The 13921-nt window shown below is 37.6% G+C and overlaps 1 protein-coding gene across 8 annotated transcripts in view; it reads right to left on the bottom strand.

Moving 5' to 3' along the window:
* The window catches only part of STRN (striatin), a 132427-nt gene that overhangs the window by 81160 nt on the left and 37346 nt on the right, over positions 1 to 13921 (bottom strand). For 6 of the 8 annotated variants that reach the window (XM_055240692.2, XM_063618143.1, XM_055240691.2 and 3 more), the window contains exons 2-3: positions 9013 to 9116; positions 111 to 184 (exon numbers count right to left, since the gene is read on the bottom strand). In XM_055240692.2, coding sequence (XP_055096667.1) covers positions 111 to 184; positions 9013 to 9116 — 178 coding nt within the window. Of the gene's footprint in view, positions 1 to 110; positions 185 to 354; positions 442 to 9012; positions 9117 to 13921 lie in introns of those variants that run through there. The other 2 variants (XM_063618146.1, XM_063618147.1) reach the window with 2 other exon arrangements.

Genomic DNA, 13921 nt, shown 5'->3' with positions numbered 1-13921 from the left:
ATAACTAATATACAAATAATTAGAAAGTAACTTACAGTTGTAAATGTTGCTAGAAGATACTAGACATTAACTTCTTTTTAACACTTAAACTTCCTTTAAAATTAGCTTACCAGAATCATAGCTTGGAGGCTTCATATCTCCCTGATTCAATTCTGTCCCGTATTTCAACTTGTGGTATTTGGCTCTAACAAAGAAATGAGAAAATACAGACCATCTTAAAATATATTTAAATTAACTTTAACATACACAATAGTAGTAGTCACAAGAATTCAGTAGTCCTGGCTGAACACTCCTAGAACTTTCAAAGGCTCATAGCTCTCCATGGTGTCAAAGTTATAATACAAAAGTGCTTGCCTTTTTCGTTGTTGCTGTTGTTGTTAGACCATCAAGTATCCTTATAACAAAATAAAGGAATAACTCTGGGAATCATAACTCTTCTTTCTGTAATAACAAAATGAACCATATAACATCCTAGTTTCTGTAGTATTCAAATTTTCCTGATGATTGCCAAAGCTAAATTTTACTATCAAAAACAGTTAAAAAAAAAAAAAAAAGGTTTGGAATGTGAAATAAATTTGTAGAAGACTTTTCTCAAAAAATTGAGCTTTTTAAAAAGAAAAGTCATCTACAATATTATATGCCTTGTCAGATAATCATGATTTGCCAAATATGCATTATACTGCACAATCCAAGGGGGAAAACCTCAGCCCAAATCATCAATATTGAATAAGATATTCCAGTAGAAAGGAATTTTCTTAAACTAGTCAAGATATCCCTTGTCTTTTACTCAAAAAGAACTGTGAGTGGGAAGACTGTCTTATCTTCTTTTCAAAGTTGACAGAATGTTATAATTCTGGTTAATAGGATTTAACCATCTGATTTAACTATCTCGGATTTAACCATGAGACTACAAAAATAACCCAGATAATGTAGAAATTTTTAAAAGGGTGACTAAAAATAGCCATATCTGCTTAATCTATTTGCATATTTTTACTTGATGGCTCCCTAAAATATTGAGGCCATTTATAATAAATATTCAATGTGTTAAGACTGGGATATTAATATAAACAACAATAATTTGAGAAACCAAAATAATAAAGTAATAAAGGAAGAAAAGTGTAACACATCCAAATTTGAAAGTTTTTTTTTTTTTCTTTATAAAAACCTAATAGAGCATTTACCATTAGTTTTTTTCAGAATTTAAGAAAAGTAGTGGCTGGGCACGGGGGCTCATGCCTATAATCCCAACACTTTGGAAGGCTGAGGCAGATGGATCACCAGAGGTCAGGAGTTTGAGATCAGCCTGGCTAACATGGTGAAACCCTGTCTCTATAAAAAAAATACAAAAATTAGCCAGGCATGGTGGTGCACCTGTAATCCCAGTTACTCGGGAGGCTAAGGTGGCAGAATCACTTAAACCCGGCTGCAGAGGTTGCAGTGAGTGAGCCAAGATCATGCCACTGCACTCCAGCCTGAGTGACATAGTGAGACCCTGTTTCAAAAAAAAAAAAAAAAGAGAAAAAGAAAAGTAGAAAGGAAATGAAAAATTATTTGCTCAAATGTGTAAAATACTGAAATCTTTCTTATTTTGCAATAATAATAATTTTGCAGTCACAACAGAAAAAAAGTTTTAGATAGAGAGGAATTCTAAGAAAACCTATGAAAATTATAGGCAGTTGATGTCCTATTTCTTAAGGTAGGTGATGGGTACATGAGTATTTTTTATAACAGTCTTTATATCTTATACATATGTATGAAATGTTTTATAGTAACATTTACACATTAAGAAGGAAAAAAATAAATTCATATGCCAATGAACTGATCTCTTAAGCAAAAAGTAAAAGGTACAAAATACTATATATGTTTCCATACATTTTTTAAAAGATACATATCTATTTCATTAGCCTATGCATATGAATCTTTCTGGAAGGATACATAATACGTAAGCTATCAGTTGATAAGATTTCCTTGGGAAAGGCAATCAATTAACTGAGGCAGAAGGGAGACTATTTTTGCTGTTATTTGGTTAATTAACTATATATATACTTAATTTTTAGTAAATATGTTTGGTCCAAATTATTTAGAACATCTATTCTCAATGTGTCTCTTAACCACAAACATTTTATCACTGGACTAAATGTTTGCCAATCTAGTTCAATGTATTTGTAATACTATTGATCATCAGAAGGTAAGGTTTACAGACATTAATTTAACTTGCAGTTACCAGAAAGTAAACAAGGTTCTAAATGTAACTGTCAATCTCTTATTTTTCCAGAAACACACTTCATTTACCATAAGACAAAGTAGTAATACCTGCTAGAAGTCAAAATAGCAACTGAATGTAACTAGTCTGAAGACAGATTATATTAAAGCTTTTAAAATAATAGTAGCAATAAAATGTTATGGAGTTTATATTTTATATATATAAAAGAAAAACATTTTCAAACACAAAATACTGCATTATAGTGCATTCTAGTGGTCTCAGGAAAAACTACAACAGAACCTACAAAAAGGGAACAGAAAATATTTTACAAAAATAAATGTAACAAAAATTGTGACACATTATGAACATTTTATTTTAAAACTTAGACAAAGGCAAAGAACTGTATGTAAAGAACTGTTGTGTTTATCACAAGCTATGGTTCCTTAAATCAAGGTCTCCCTACTGAATTCACTAAAATATATTTTTCTCACAGAACCCTCCTTGTGCTTAATAGCATTCCTTTTGTAAGTCAATATGTGAAAATACCTTCTCATTCATACCGTTTTCCACTGTTTTAACACTCAGCTCACTGTGTTAACCAATCTTTCTTGTTTGCTATTCTTTTGCTGTCTAATTCTGCCTATAAGATAAAAAAGCAGATCTTACATCTAGCAACTCCATGTTTGATATACACAGGTAGGCCCTACATAAATGACCTTTATTGGATAAAAATAGCATAAAAATTGTTTAATACACTAAAGAAGAGTAATTTTAGCTTTGTTTCAAAGCCTATTATTATACATATTATGCTAGGAGTGTAACAGCATCTCAATTGTATCTTAAATGTGGATGCTAAAAATAATTTGATTAATTTCAATGAACTATTACTGAATTCCTATGATTTACAGGCACTGTGCTGGTTGCTGGGACAAACTACAGCTTGTAGTTAGGTAAGGGTGGAAGGTGAGGGTATGCGTAAGAGACAGGAATGTAAATACAGCATACTGTGTAAGAGCTATAAGGGCTAGTAGCAAGTATTACAAGAATGCAGATAAGGGATTATCTAATTCGGTCAAAACTGGTGTCAAAGAAAGCTACCAAAAAGAAGGTAACACGTGAGATTTTAGCTAAATCTCAAAATACCAGTGGGAGTTTTCCAATCAGAAAATGGATTGATGGAGAGGGCATTTCTGTCAGAAGGGACATCTTAAGTGGAAGAAAAAAAAAAAAAAACACAGTGTGTCAAAAAACAGCAAACAGAATAATTACACCCAAAAGGTATGGAAGGAATGGAGACAGAGAATGGACAGAAAGGGCCTGGTTGTGAAGAACTTTACTAAGAACCTGAAATTAGCTAGATATTTTTAAACAGGGATATAACAGAATTATCATATTTGTGTTTTAGAAAATGAATTCTATGGATATGGAAGATGAATTAAAATATGGAAATACTAGAAGCAAGGAGGACAGTTAAGTTACGACAGTAGGGTAGATAAAAGTAGCAGTGAATAGAGAGAAATTTTAAAAATAGTAGAAATTTTTCAGAATTGTATTTATATAGTATTTGAGGTTCCTCAGCATAGATGTTCCTGTCAACCTCAGATTATACACTATGTAATCTTGAAAGTTTATATTAAATTTTATCACACATTAAGGAATGCTTTGATAAATCCACTGCTAGGTAAGTAATTCTTCTGTAACATTAATAATTCGGTTTTATTTTTGGATCCTAAAGTGGGACTACTTAGAAAATCTGCAAAAATCATGCAAAGAAAATCATGTAAAATCATGATTTTTACTTAGGCATTTACAGGTGAAATGACAAGGTATCTGGAATTGCATTAAAATAGATCAAGGTGAAAAAGACTGACAAAACATTAACTGTTAAAACTTGGGGCTGTATATAAAAGACATTAGTTTCTCTATGAGTATATTTCAAATTTTCCTCAATAAATTTTTTTAAAATTCAATTTAATATTCAAGCCACAAATAAATGCTTTTTAAAAATTTCCTAGATTATACAAATAGTGCCATAACATCAAGAATAATCCCAAATCATTCCATATACTTCAAAAGATACAAAACCAGGCTGGGCGCGGTGGCTCACGCCTGTAATCCCAACACTTTGGGAGGCCGAGGTGGGCGGATCACCTGGGGTTGGGAGTTCGAAACCAGTCTGACCAACATGGAGAAACACCGTCTCTACCAAAAATACAAAATTAGCTGGGTGTGGTGGTGCATGCCTGTAATCCCAGCTACTGGGGAGGCTGAGGCAGGAGAATCGCTTGAACTCGGGAGGTGGAGGTTGCAGTGAGCCAAGATCGTGCCATTGCACTCCAGCCTGGGCAACAAGAGCAAAACTCCGTCTCAAAAAAAAAAAAAAAAAAAAAAAGACACAAAAGCAGACTCTTTTCCAGGAGCAATCCCATTTAGTTAAGAAAGAGAAGAAAAAAATCTTCCCTGGATTCAGCCAGTTCCTTATCTCTACTGTCCTTCAGAGTCAAATTTCTTAAAAAAATAAGCAACTCTGCCAGGCACGGTGGCTCACGTCTGTGATCCCAACACTTTGGGAGGCCAAGGCAGGCGGATCACAAGGTCAAGGGATCGAGACCATCCTGGCCAAGATGGTGACACCCCATCTCTACTAAAAATACAAAAATTAGCCCAGTGTGGTGGCACATGCCTGTAGTCCCAGCTACTCAGGAGACTGAGGCAGGAGATATGGCTTGAACCCAGGAGGCGGAGGTTGCAGTGAGCCAAGATCACGCCACTGCACTCTAGCCTGGTGACAGAGCAAGACTCTGTCTCAAAGAAAAAAAATAACAATAATAAGCAACTCCATCTCTCCCCACTTTATCCTTCTCAGCCCTCGATCTTCTGTGATCTTGCTCATGTTCCTGCGGCCTTACTGAGGCTGCTTTAGTAAGGGTACCAATAAGCTTCCAACTGGTAACTCCAAAGACTATTTTCAGTGTACAACTTATTGGAGTCTATTTAGCATCTTCAGTTATTGAACTCCCTCCTTTAACTTACTTCCAAAATACTACTCTCTCCTCCTTCCTTCTCTATTTCTTTGTTAGCTCTTCTTCCTCTGCCTTCTCTTCAAATATTTCTACTTCCTGTCACTCCTTCTAGTTCTCTTCTGTTTCCACAATACTTGTTCTATCAACTACTCCTTTCACTTCACTCACAATAATACTGATGATTCCCAAGCATATATTTCTCATCATGCGTCCCCCTCACATATCTGCTCTTTAATTCTTCTTTTTAATTCATTTGATACCTTCTAAAAGTCTCTCAGAATTCGGATAGTCCTTCAAGCCAGGAACCTGGGAGTCGTTCTCAAATTATCTTTCTCACCCACTGTCCCATCTCCAAATTTTTATATAAGCTTCAGATTTCATGGACTCTACTTAAAATTTTTTATAGTTGATGTGTCTATTTCAGCAGCTACTGTGTTATCATTTCTCATCTTAGACTATTACAATCTTTCTTACAGATGTTTCCAGTCCACCCCCACATTGAGGTCAGATCTTTCTAAAATGTATTTCATACTCTATCTTGCTTAAAACTTTCAAGTGCTTAACAACTAAATGCAGTATATATTTCCAGATTGGATCCTGGACCAGGAAAAAAAAATGCTATAAAGATCATTTTTAGAACATCTGAATATAGACTATATCAGATAATAGAATATCAATGTTACATTTCTTTAATTTGGTAATGTACTATAATCATATAAGGAAATGTCCTTGCTCTTAGGAAATATACACAGAGGTAGTCAGGGACAAACTAGCAAATGATTTAGGGGAAAAAATGGTACCTATAGAGAGAGCAAACACAATAAAGCAAATACAGCAAAACGTTTTCAATTGGTGAATCTGGCTACAGGGTATACAAGATTCTATTAGTTTGAGATCATTTTAGATAAAATTTTTTTGGCTGGGCGTGGTGACTCACACTTATAATCACGGCACTTTGAGAGGCTACAGCAGGAGGACTGCTTGAGCCCAGGAGTTCCAGACCAGCCCTGGCAACAGGGCGAGGGACCCTGTCTCTCTAAAAAATTAAAAATTTATCTGCGTGGACTGGAGTATATCTGTATTCCCAGCCACTCGGGAGGCTGAAGTGGGAGGATCACTTGTGCCCAGAAGGTTGACACCGCAGTGAACCATGACTGTGCCACTGCACTACAGCCTGGGCAACAAAGCAAGACCCTGTTTAAAAAAAAAAAAATTTTAAATCTCCCACATTCCCTGTTACATGTAAGATAAAAGTTTGAACTCCTTGGTTAGGCTCTCTGTGATCTGACTCTTGCCCCCTCTACCATTATCGGTCATCAACTGAGAGGAGGATCACAACCAACATCCGACTCTCCACACACAAAGATTACAAATTTCTGAACACACCAAAACTGCTTTGTTCCATGTCAAACATGTTCTCTCTACTTCCTGCACCTTGTCTGTCTGACAACCACCTTCTTATTCGATGCTATTCAAGCCTCACCTCCTCTTACTCTGCACTCCCTTCTACTTTCATCTTCCAGATGAAAATAACCACTCCAGGCCACGCGTGGTGGCTCACGCCACCCAGCATTTTGGGAGGCTGAGGCAGGCGGATCACGAAGTTAAGAGATCGAGACCACCCCAGCCAACACGGTGAAACCCCATCTCTACCGAAAATACAAAAATTAGCTGGGCATGGTGGCGAGCGCATGTAATCCCAGCTACTCGGGAGGCTGAGGCAGGAGAATTGCTTGAACCCAGGAGGTGGAGGTTGCAGTGAGCCAAGATCGTGCCACTGCACTCCAGCCTGGCAACAGAGCAAAACTCCGTCTCAAAAAAAAATAAAAATCTCAAATACTCGGCCAGGTACATTGGCTCAGGCCTGTAATCCCAGCACTTTGGGAGGCTGAGGCGGTGGATTATCTGAGGTCAGCAGTTCGAGACCAGTCTGACCAATATGGTGAAACCCTGTCTCTACTAAAAATGCAAAAAAATTAGCTGGGCATGGTGGCATGCGCCTGTAGTCCCAGCAACTCAGGAGGCTGAGACAGGAGAATTGCTTGAGCCCAGGAGGCGGAGGTTGCAGTGAGCCGAGATCACACCACTGCACTCCAGCCTAGGCAACAAAGCAGGACGACTCCACCTCAAAAAAAAAAAAAAAAAAAAAAAAAAATCTCACTAATCCCAAATTATGTACTTTTAAAAATGTTTTTTCTTTCCATGTCCCTAATACAGCTTTTCATCAACTTTCCCAAAGTATGAAAAGAAACATGTATTTTTCACTAAGAGGTCAACCTATTTTCAATCCCTTATGCCATTTAAAGATTCTACATGATGATGAACACAAGTTCTAATAAAATTTTATGTTTCTCATTATTCATAAATATCATCTATTTATCTAATTGCATCTAAATGCTATTTTATTGCAAATATCCCATTCACCAACTTCAAAAAGAGAAAAACAAAACGAGCATCATTAAAAACAAAGCAAAAAAGTAGCAAAACAGATAATTCCAATATCACCTGTAAGTACTCAGTTATCTAAAAAAAATGAACTCAGATTGTCGACAAAAAAATCCAAGGCCCATTCATTAAAGCAAATAAATAACTCATATAACTTCCAAAAATCTCACTCATGACCTATTTTCCTTTACTTGTGACCCAAATTTAGTTACTAGAGTATCTTAGACAGTAGCAAAATAGAAACGTAAGATAAGCTTCTGGAGAGATTGTAACGACAGACAGCAAAGGAACAAAATACACAAAAAAAGTCTATAGGCTGGGCGCAGTGGCTCACGCCTGTAATCCCAGCACTTTGGGAGGCCGAGATGGGGGGATCACGAGGTCAGGAGATCGAGACCATCCTGGCTAACACGGTGAAACCCCATCTCTACTAAAAATACAAAAAATTAGCCAGGCGTGGTGGCAGGCACCTGTAGTCCCAGCTACTCGGGAGGCTGAGGCAGGAGAATGGCGTGAACCCGGGAGGTGGAGCTTGCAGTGAGCCGAGATTGCACCACCGCACTCCAGCATGGGCAACAGAGCGAGACTCTGTTTCAAAAAAAAAAAAGTCTATATAGAATCTTAACATAGTCTGCTGGAACAATTTTTTTCTAAATAAAATACATTAAATTGAATAATATTAAATGACAGGAAAAGGAGTAAACATTATAGAAATTTCCCTTAAAAATTAAAAACTATTTCAACTTTAAAATGAATGGGTATTAACAGTTCAGGGAGCACATCTGCTTCTTCAAAACAGGCAGAGTAGGAAAAAAATGTTGCTAATTTTTAAGAAATCATATAAATCAGTTTTTTGATCATTATTAAACTATTCATAATAAAATTAACATATTACAACCATTCATACAAATGTTTACTACAGATACACCTGAACTCAAGCAGTATTAACATTTAAATTTATTTTAGTAATGATGAAAAAATTATTCCAACATTTAAGAGACCACCATTTTGGCCAGGCCCAGTGGCTCACACCTGTAATCCCAGCACTTTAGGAGGCCAAGGTGGGCAGATCACCTGAGGTCAGGAGTTCGAGACCAGCCTGACCAACATGGAGAAACCCCCGTCTCTACTAAAAATACAAAATTAGCTGGGTCTGGTGGCGCATGCCTATAATCCCAGCTACCGGAGAGGCTGAGGCAGGAGAATTGCTTGAAACCGGGAGGCGGAGGTTGCGGTGAGCCAAGATCACACCATTGCACCCCAGCCTGGGCAACAAGAACGAAACTCCGTCTCAAAACAAACAAACAAAAAAGAGCACCACTTTTTATTTTACTGAATTACCTTTCCTGTTTAAGAGCATACTCCAACATTTTGATCCTCCTCACAAGATCCTTCTTCAAATTTTCTTGGCCCTTCCTTTCTCCCTGTAGGAAGGCAATCTGGGCCTGAGTAGGGGAAAGACAGACAAAATTCAGTTTAGACCAAAAAAAAAAAAAGTTTTTTTTTTTTTTTTTTTTGTAAAGCAATATATAAATCTTTATTCACAGAAAAGCCCATCAAAAACTTCACATTCTGGAGAAGACTTTTTTTTTTTTTTTTTTATACTTTAGGGTTTTAGGGTACATGTGCACAATGTGCAGGTTTGTTACATATGTATCTATGTGCCATGTTGATTTCCTGCACCCATCAACTAAAAAAAGTTTTTTTTAACTCAGTAAAGAACCTTTGGAAGTTAGAACAATTAGATGCAAAAATATTTCCTTTACACATTTCTCACAAAACGCGTACAAATATAAAAATTCACTGACTGCAAAGGGGATAAAGGATTTAAGTTAAAAAGGGCGGGGGGGGGGGACATCTAAATGCATTTTACTTCAGGGTAGGGATTTTACAACACATAGTCCACATCATTTAAGAGTCTACAATATAAAACAACTAATATTGCCGGGTGCAGTGGCTCACACCTGTAATCCCAGCACTTTGGGAGGCTGAGGCGGGTGGATCACTTGAGGTCAAGAGTTCAAGACCAGCCTGGCCAACATGGTGAAACCCTGTCTCTATTAAAAATACAAACATTAGCCGGGCCTGGTGGCACCTGTAATCCCAGCTACTCGGGAGGCTGAGGCAGGAGAATTGCTTGAACCCAGGAGGCAGGGGTTGCAAGTGAGCCGAGATCACGCCACTGCACTCCATCCTGGGTAACAGAGTGAGACTACATATCAAAAAATAAAATAAAACAACTAATATTAATGCAAACAAATGCAAGGTGTACAGTACAGTTTGCTAAGGTGTTTGTCTTTTTGCCATCAACAAGATCTTTTTATAAAGCAGGAAGGGGGCCGGGCGCGGTGGCTCACGCTTGTAATCCCAGCACTTTGGGAGGCCGAGGCGGATGGATCACGAGGTCAGGAGATCGAGACCACGGTGAAACCCCGTCTCTACTAAAAAATACAAAAAAATTAGCCGGGCGTGGTGGCGGGCGCCTGTAGTCCCAGCTACTCGGAGAGGCTGAGGCAGGAGAATGGCGTGAACCCAGGAGGCGGAGCTTGCAGTGAGCCGAGATTGCGCCACTGCACTCCAGCCTGGGTGACAGAGCGAGACTCCGTCTCAAAAAATAAAAAATAAAAAAATAAAGCAGGAAGGGTTAAAGTAAAATCTGTTCTTATAATCCCCTTGCACAAGCTTCATCACATATTTAAATTTTATGACAGATTCCTTAAGTGACTTTATTTTGGACCTCCCCTACAAACAATGAATTGCTCCCTTTTCTCAGTCTCCACCATTTTTCTCACCCACCTTGACATGTAATCCATAGAAAAAAGAAAGTGAAAGTTGGGAAAAGGGAAATTAGAGACAATGGCCTTCTGCCCATTCCTGCCACCCACCCCAAGGAATTACTAAAACCCTACATTTGAACATGAAACAAACTGTAAACAACTTTTAAAGTCAGTAAAACAGAGGGGCTAGGAAAGAGTAGCTCTCCAGAATATTAAAAGAACATTTACAATTGAAATACTATCTTTCACATAAGAAATTGAAACTATGTCACAAACACTAACTTGTTAAAGTGACTCATAATACCTCTTAAAAGTCATAAGGGCCTCAAAACTAGCTATAAATTTCACTATTCTCATATGTACCACCACCCCCGTCTATTATACTGACCCACTAAGACAGGTAACAATGTTATTTATGTATCTACAGTACTTTCCATTAAGTGAGCAAGAACTTTACATTTAAGGATGACCTTGCCACATCCCTAAGGAATTGTGAGGATTGTGCAACTCAGGTTTAGCAAGTCAGCCATTAAACTTAATTCTCATTCAAACTTAGTTTGAATGAGCTTTGTTTCTATTCGGTACCACAAGAAACATAAAATCCAACTTATCTAGTCCCTTATAACTTTCAAAATGTAGGTAGTGTTAAGCTTTTGTTTTCATTTCAATGTGCTCTTAAATTTTACATTACAATTAGGAAGGATTACATTTATCTTACTGAAATAAAAGTGGTCTGAAAACAATTGAATTGTTTTCAGAGGAAAAGGCATCAAATATCCATAAGACTTTTGAAATTACATATTATGCAGTGGGATAATTATGTTACCTAACCAGAATAGTAATGACACATGCATTTAAAGCCGATAAAAATGAAAGTCTTGTCAAAAGGAAATGACAGCCCAACTTGTCAGGTCAAACATGCTTTGGCATAGAACTTTATATGCTCTTTAAAATGACTTTAATAAAAATAATAAGCTAATCAATGCAATCAAACTTTGAAGGTAATAACAATATCAATTATCAATTTTGTCCTCTCGATACTCCTTGGCTAGTTTTGCACTTCTGCTAACATCATCGGTCCTGGATGATTCTGAAACTTCAGCCTACAATACCGTAAAGTCTTTACTGTATATGTTGAACTTCAAGCATAAGAGAAATTACAATTAAAAGTATAATCAGAGGCTGGGCACAGTGGCTCAGCCCTGTAATTACAGCACTTTGGGAGGCCGAGGCGGGAGGATAACTTGAGCTCAGGAGTTTGAGCCTAGCCTGTGCAACATAGCCAGACCACGTCCCTACAAATAATTTTAAAAATCAGCCAGGCATGGTGGCATGTGTCTGTGGTCCCAGCTACTTGGGAAGCTGAGGCAGGAGAATCACCTCAGCCCAGGAGGCCAAGGCTGCAGTGAGCAGTGATCACACCACCACACTCTAACATGGGTGACAGAGTGAGACCCTGTCTCAAAAAAAAAAGGGGGAGGGTGGTGGTGGGGGGGGGCGGTGGTAATCAGGGCCAGGCATGGTAGCTAATGCCTATAATCCCAGAACTTTGGGAGACTGAGGTGAGAGGATTGCTTGAGGCTGGAGTTTGAGACCATCGTGGCCAACATACCAAGACATCTCATAAAAAAATTAAAAATATAAAAAATAAAGTACAATCAGATTTTTCCTTTTCCATCAGATGGATAAAGTTCAGTAATTTAATAATATAGTAGAAAACAGACATTTATATGTTAGCTGTGGTGATATAAACCAGTTTCACTTTATAGAGGACAACTGGTAATATCTGTCAAGTTTGTAAATGCATATACCCTTTAACTCAGCAATTTTAGAATGTTATCCTTCAAATATATATTTGCACATATGTGAAATTATATAATACATGACTGATAAAACACAGACAAGAATATGTATACAACCCAAATGACCACCTAAAGGAGACTGGTTAAATAAATGAGTATAATTGAAAGAAAATTAGGACCTGAACTAAGACCTTTGAGAAAAGAGTAAAAGACTATTAGAATAATATCAATCTTTTACCTTTTTTTCTCTATGAAACTTAGACGTTTCAAAACAAAAACAAAAAACAAAAACAAAAAGTCTTAAAACACAATCCTACATAAAAACGAATTCCTTCTGTAAAACAACCTCAGTCGAAAACATAATAATTGGTATAAATTCTTACTCTTTTAAAATAAAGATTAAATTCCAGCTAAAAATTCTCCAGATATGGCAGTATATTGCTCTTTGAACTGAACTCAGGAAGGGCGAGGGTGAGAGACACAAAAGACGAAAACAGCGAAAGGAAGAAAAAAAGGGAAGGAAAAAAGGTAAAAAGAAAAGAGGAAAATAGGTCGGACACAGTGGCTCACACCTGTAATCCAGAACTTTGGGAGGCCAAGGCAGGGGGGATCACTTGAGGTCAGGAGTTCGAGACCAGCCTGGCCAACGTGGTGAAACCCTGTCTCCACTAAACATACAAAAATTAGCCAGGCATGGTGGCAGGCACCTGTATTCCCGGCTACTCGGAAGGCTGAGACAGAAGAATCACTCAAACCCAGGAGGCGGAGGTTGCAGTGTGCAGAGATCGCACCACTGTACTCTAGCCTGGGCGACATGATGAGACTCCATCTCAAAAAAAAAAAAAAAAAAAAAAAAAGGCAGCGCACGATGGCTCACGCCTGTAATCCCAGCACTTTGGGAGGCCGAGGCGGGTGGATCACAAGGTCAGGAGTTCAAGACCAGCCTGGCCAAGATGGTGAAACCCCATCTCTACTAAAAATACAAAAAAAAATTAGCCGGGCGTGGTGGCAGGTGCCTGTAATCCCAGCTACTTAGGAGGCTGAGGCAGAGAATTGCTTGAACCCCGCAGGCGGAGGTTGCAGTGAGCCGAGACCATGCCACTGCACTCCAGACCGGGCAACAGAGTGAGACTCCGTCTCAAAAAAAAAAAAAAAGTGTTACGAATAAAATATGTTTAAAAAATTACAAATCATCATACTGCCATTTATCATACAACTAAACCTAATGATAACAGCATATATTTCTGGAGAAAAAACCTTGGAATTATCTTCAAGGAAAATGAATGTTGAACTTCCATGGTACTTTATACGTATTTTTCACGGTATAGAAAATTAGATATTCATTTCCTAACCATTATAAACAAAAAAGATAAAAATAATAGAAGGAAGATATCTTACTATTTAAGTCTGCATGACAAAAAGAAAATTTATTTTTATATTATTTTCAATTCTGATTTGTCAAAAGGATATATGTAAATAGGAATATAAATCTTCTATATTTAAACAGGTTTATCTGCATACGTAATATCTAATAAACAATTAAAATGTACCACTTAATTTATTAAAGCCCTCCCACCTTTTTTTTTTCTTTTGAGACAGAGTCTCGCTCTGTCACCCAGGCTGGAGTGCAGTGGTGCGATTTTGGCTCACTGCAACTTCAGCCTCCTGGGG

Source organism: Symphalangus syndactylus, chromosome 14, assembly GCF_028878055.3.
Source record: "Symphalangus syndactylus isolate Jambi chromosome 14, NHGRI_mSymSyn1-v2.1_pri, whole genome shotgun sequence".
NCBI lineage: Eukaryota > Metazoa > Chordata > Mammalia > Primates > Hylobatidae > Symphalangus > Symphalangus syndactylus.
The sequence above is the reverse complement of the archived record's forward strand: the minus strand, read 5'-3'. Positions and strand labels throughout refer to the sequence as shown.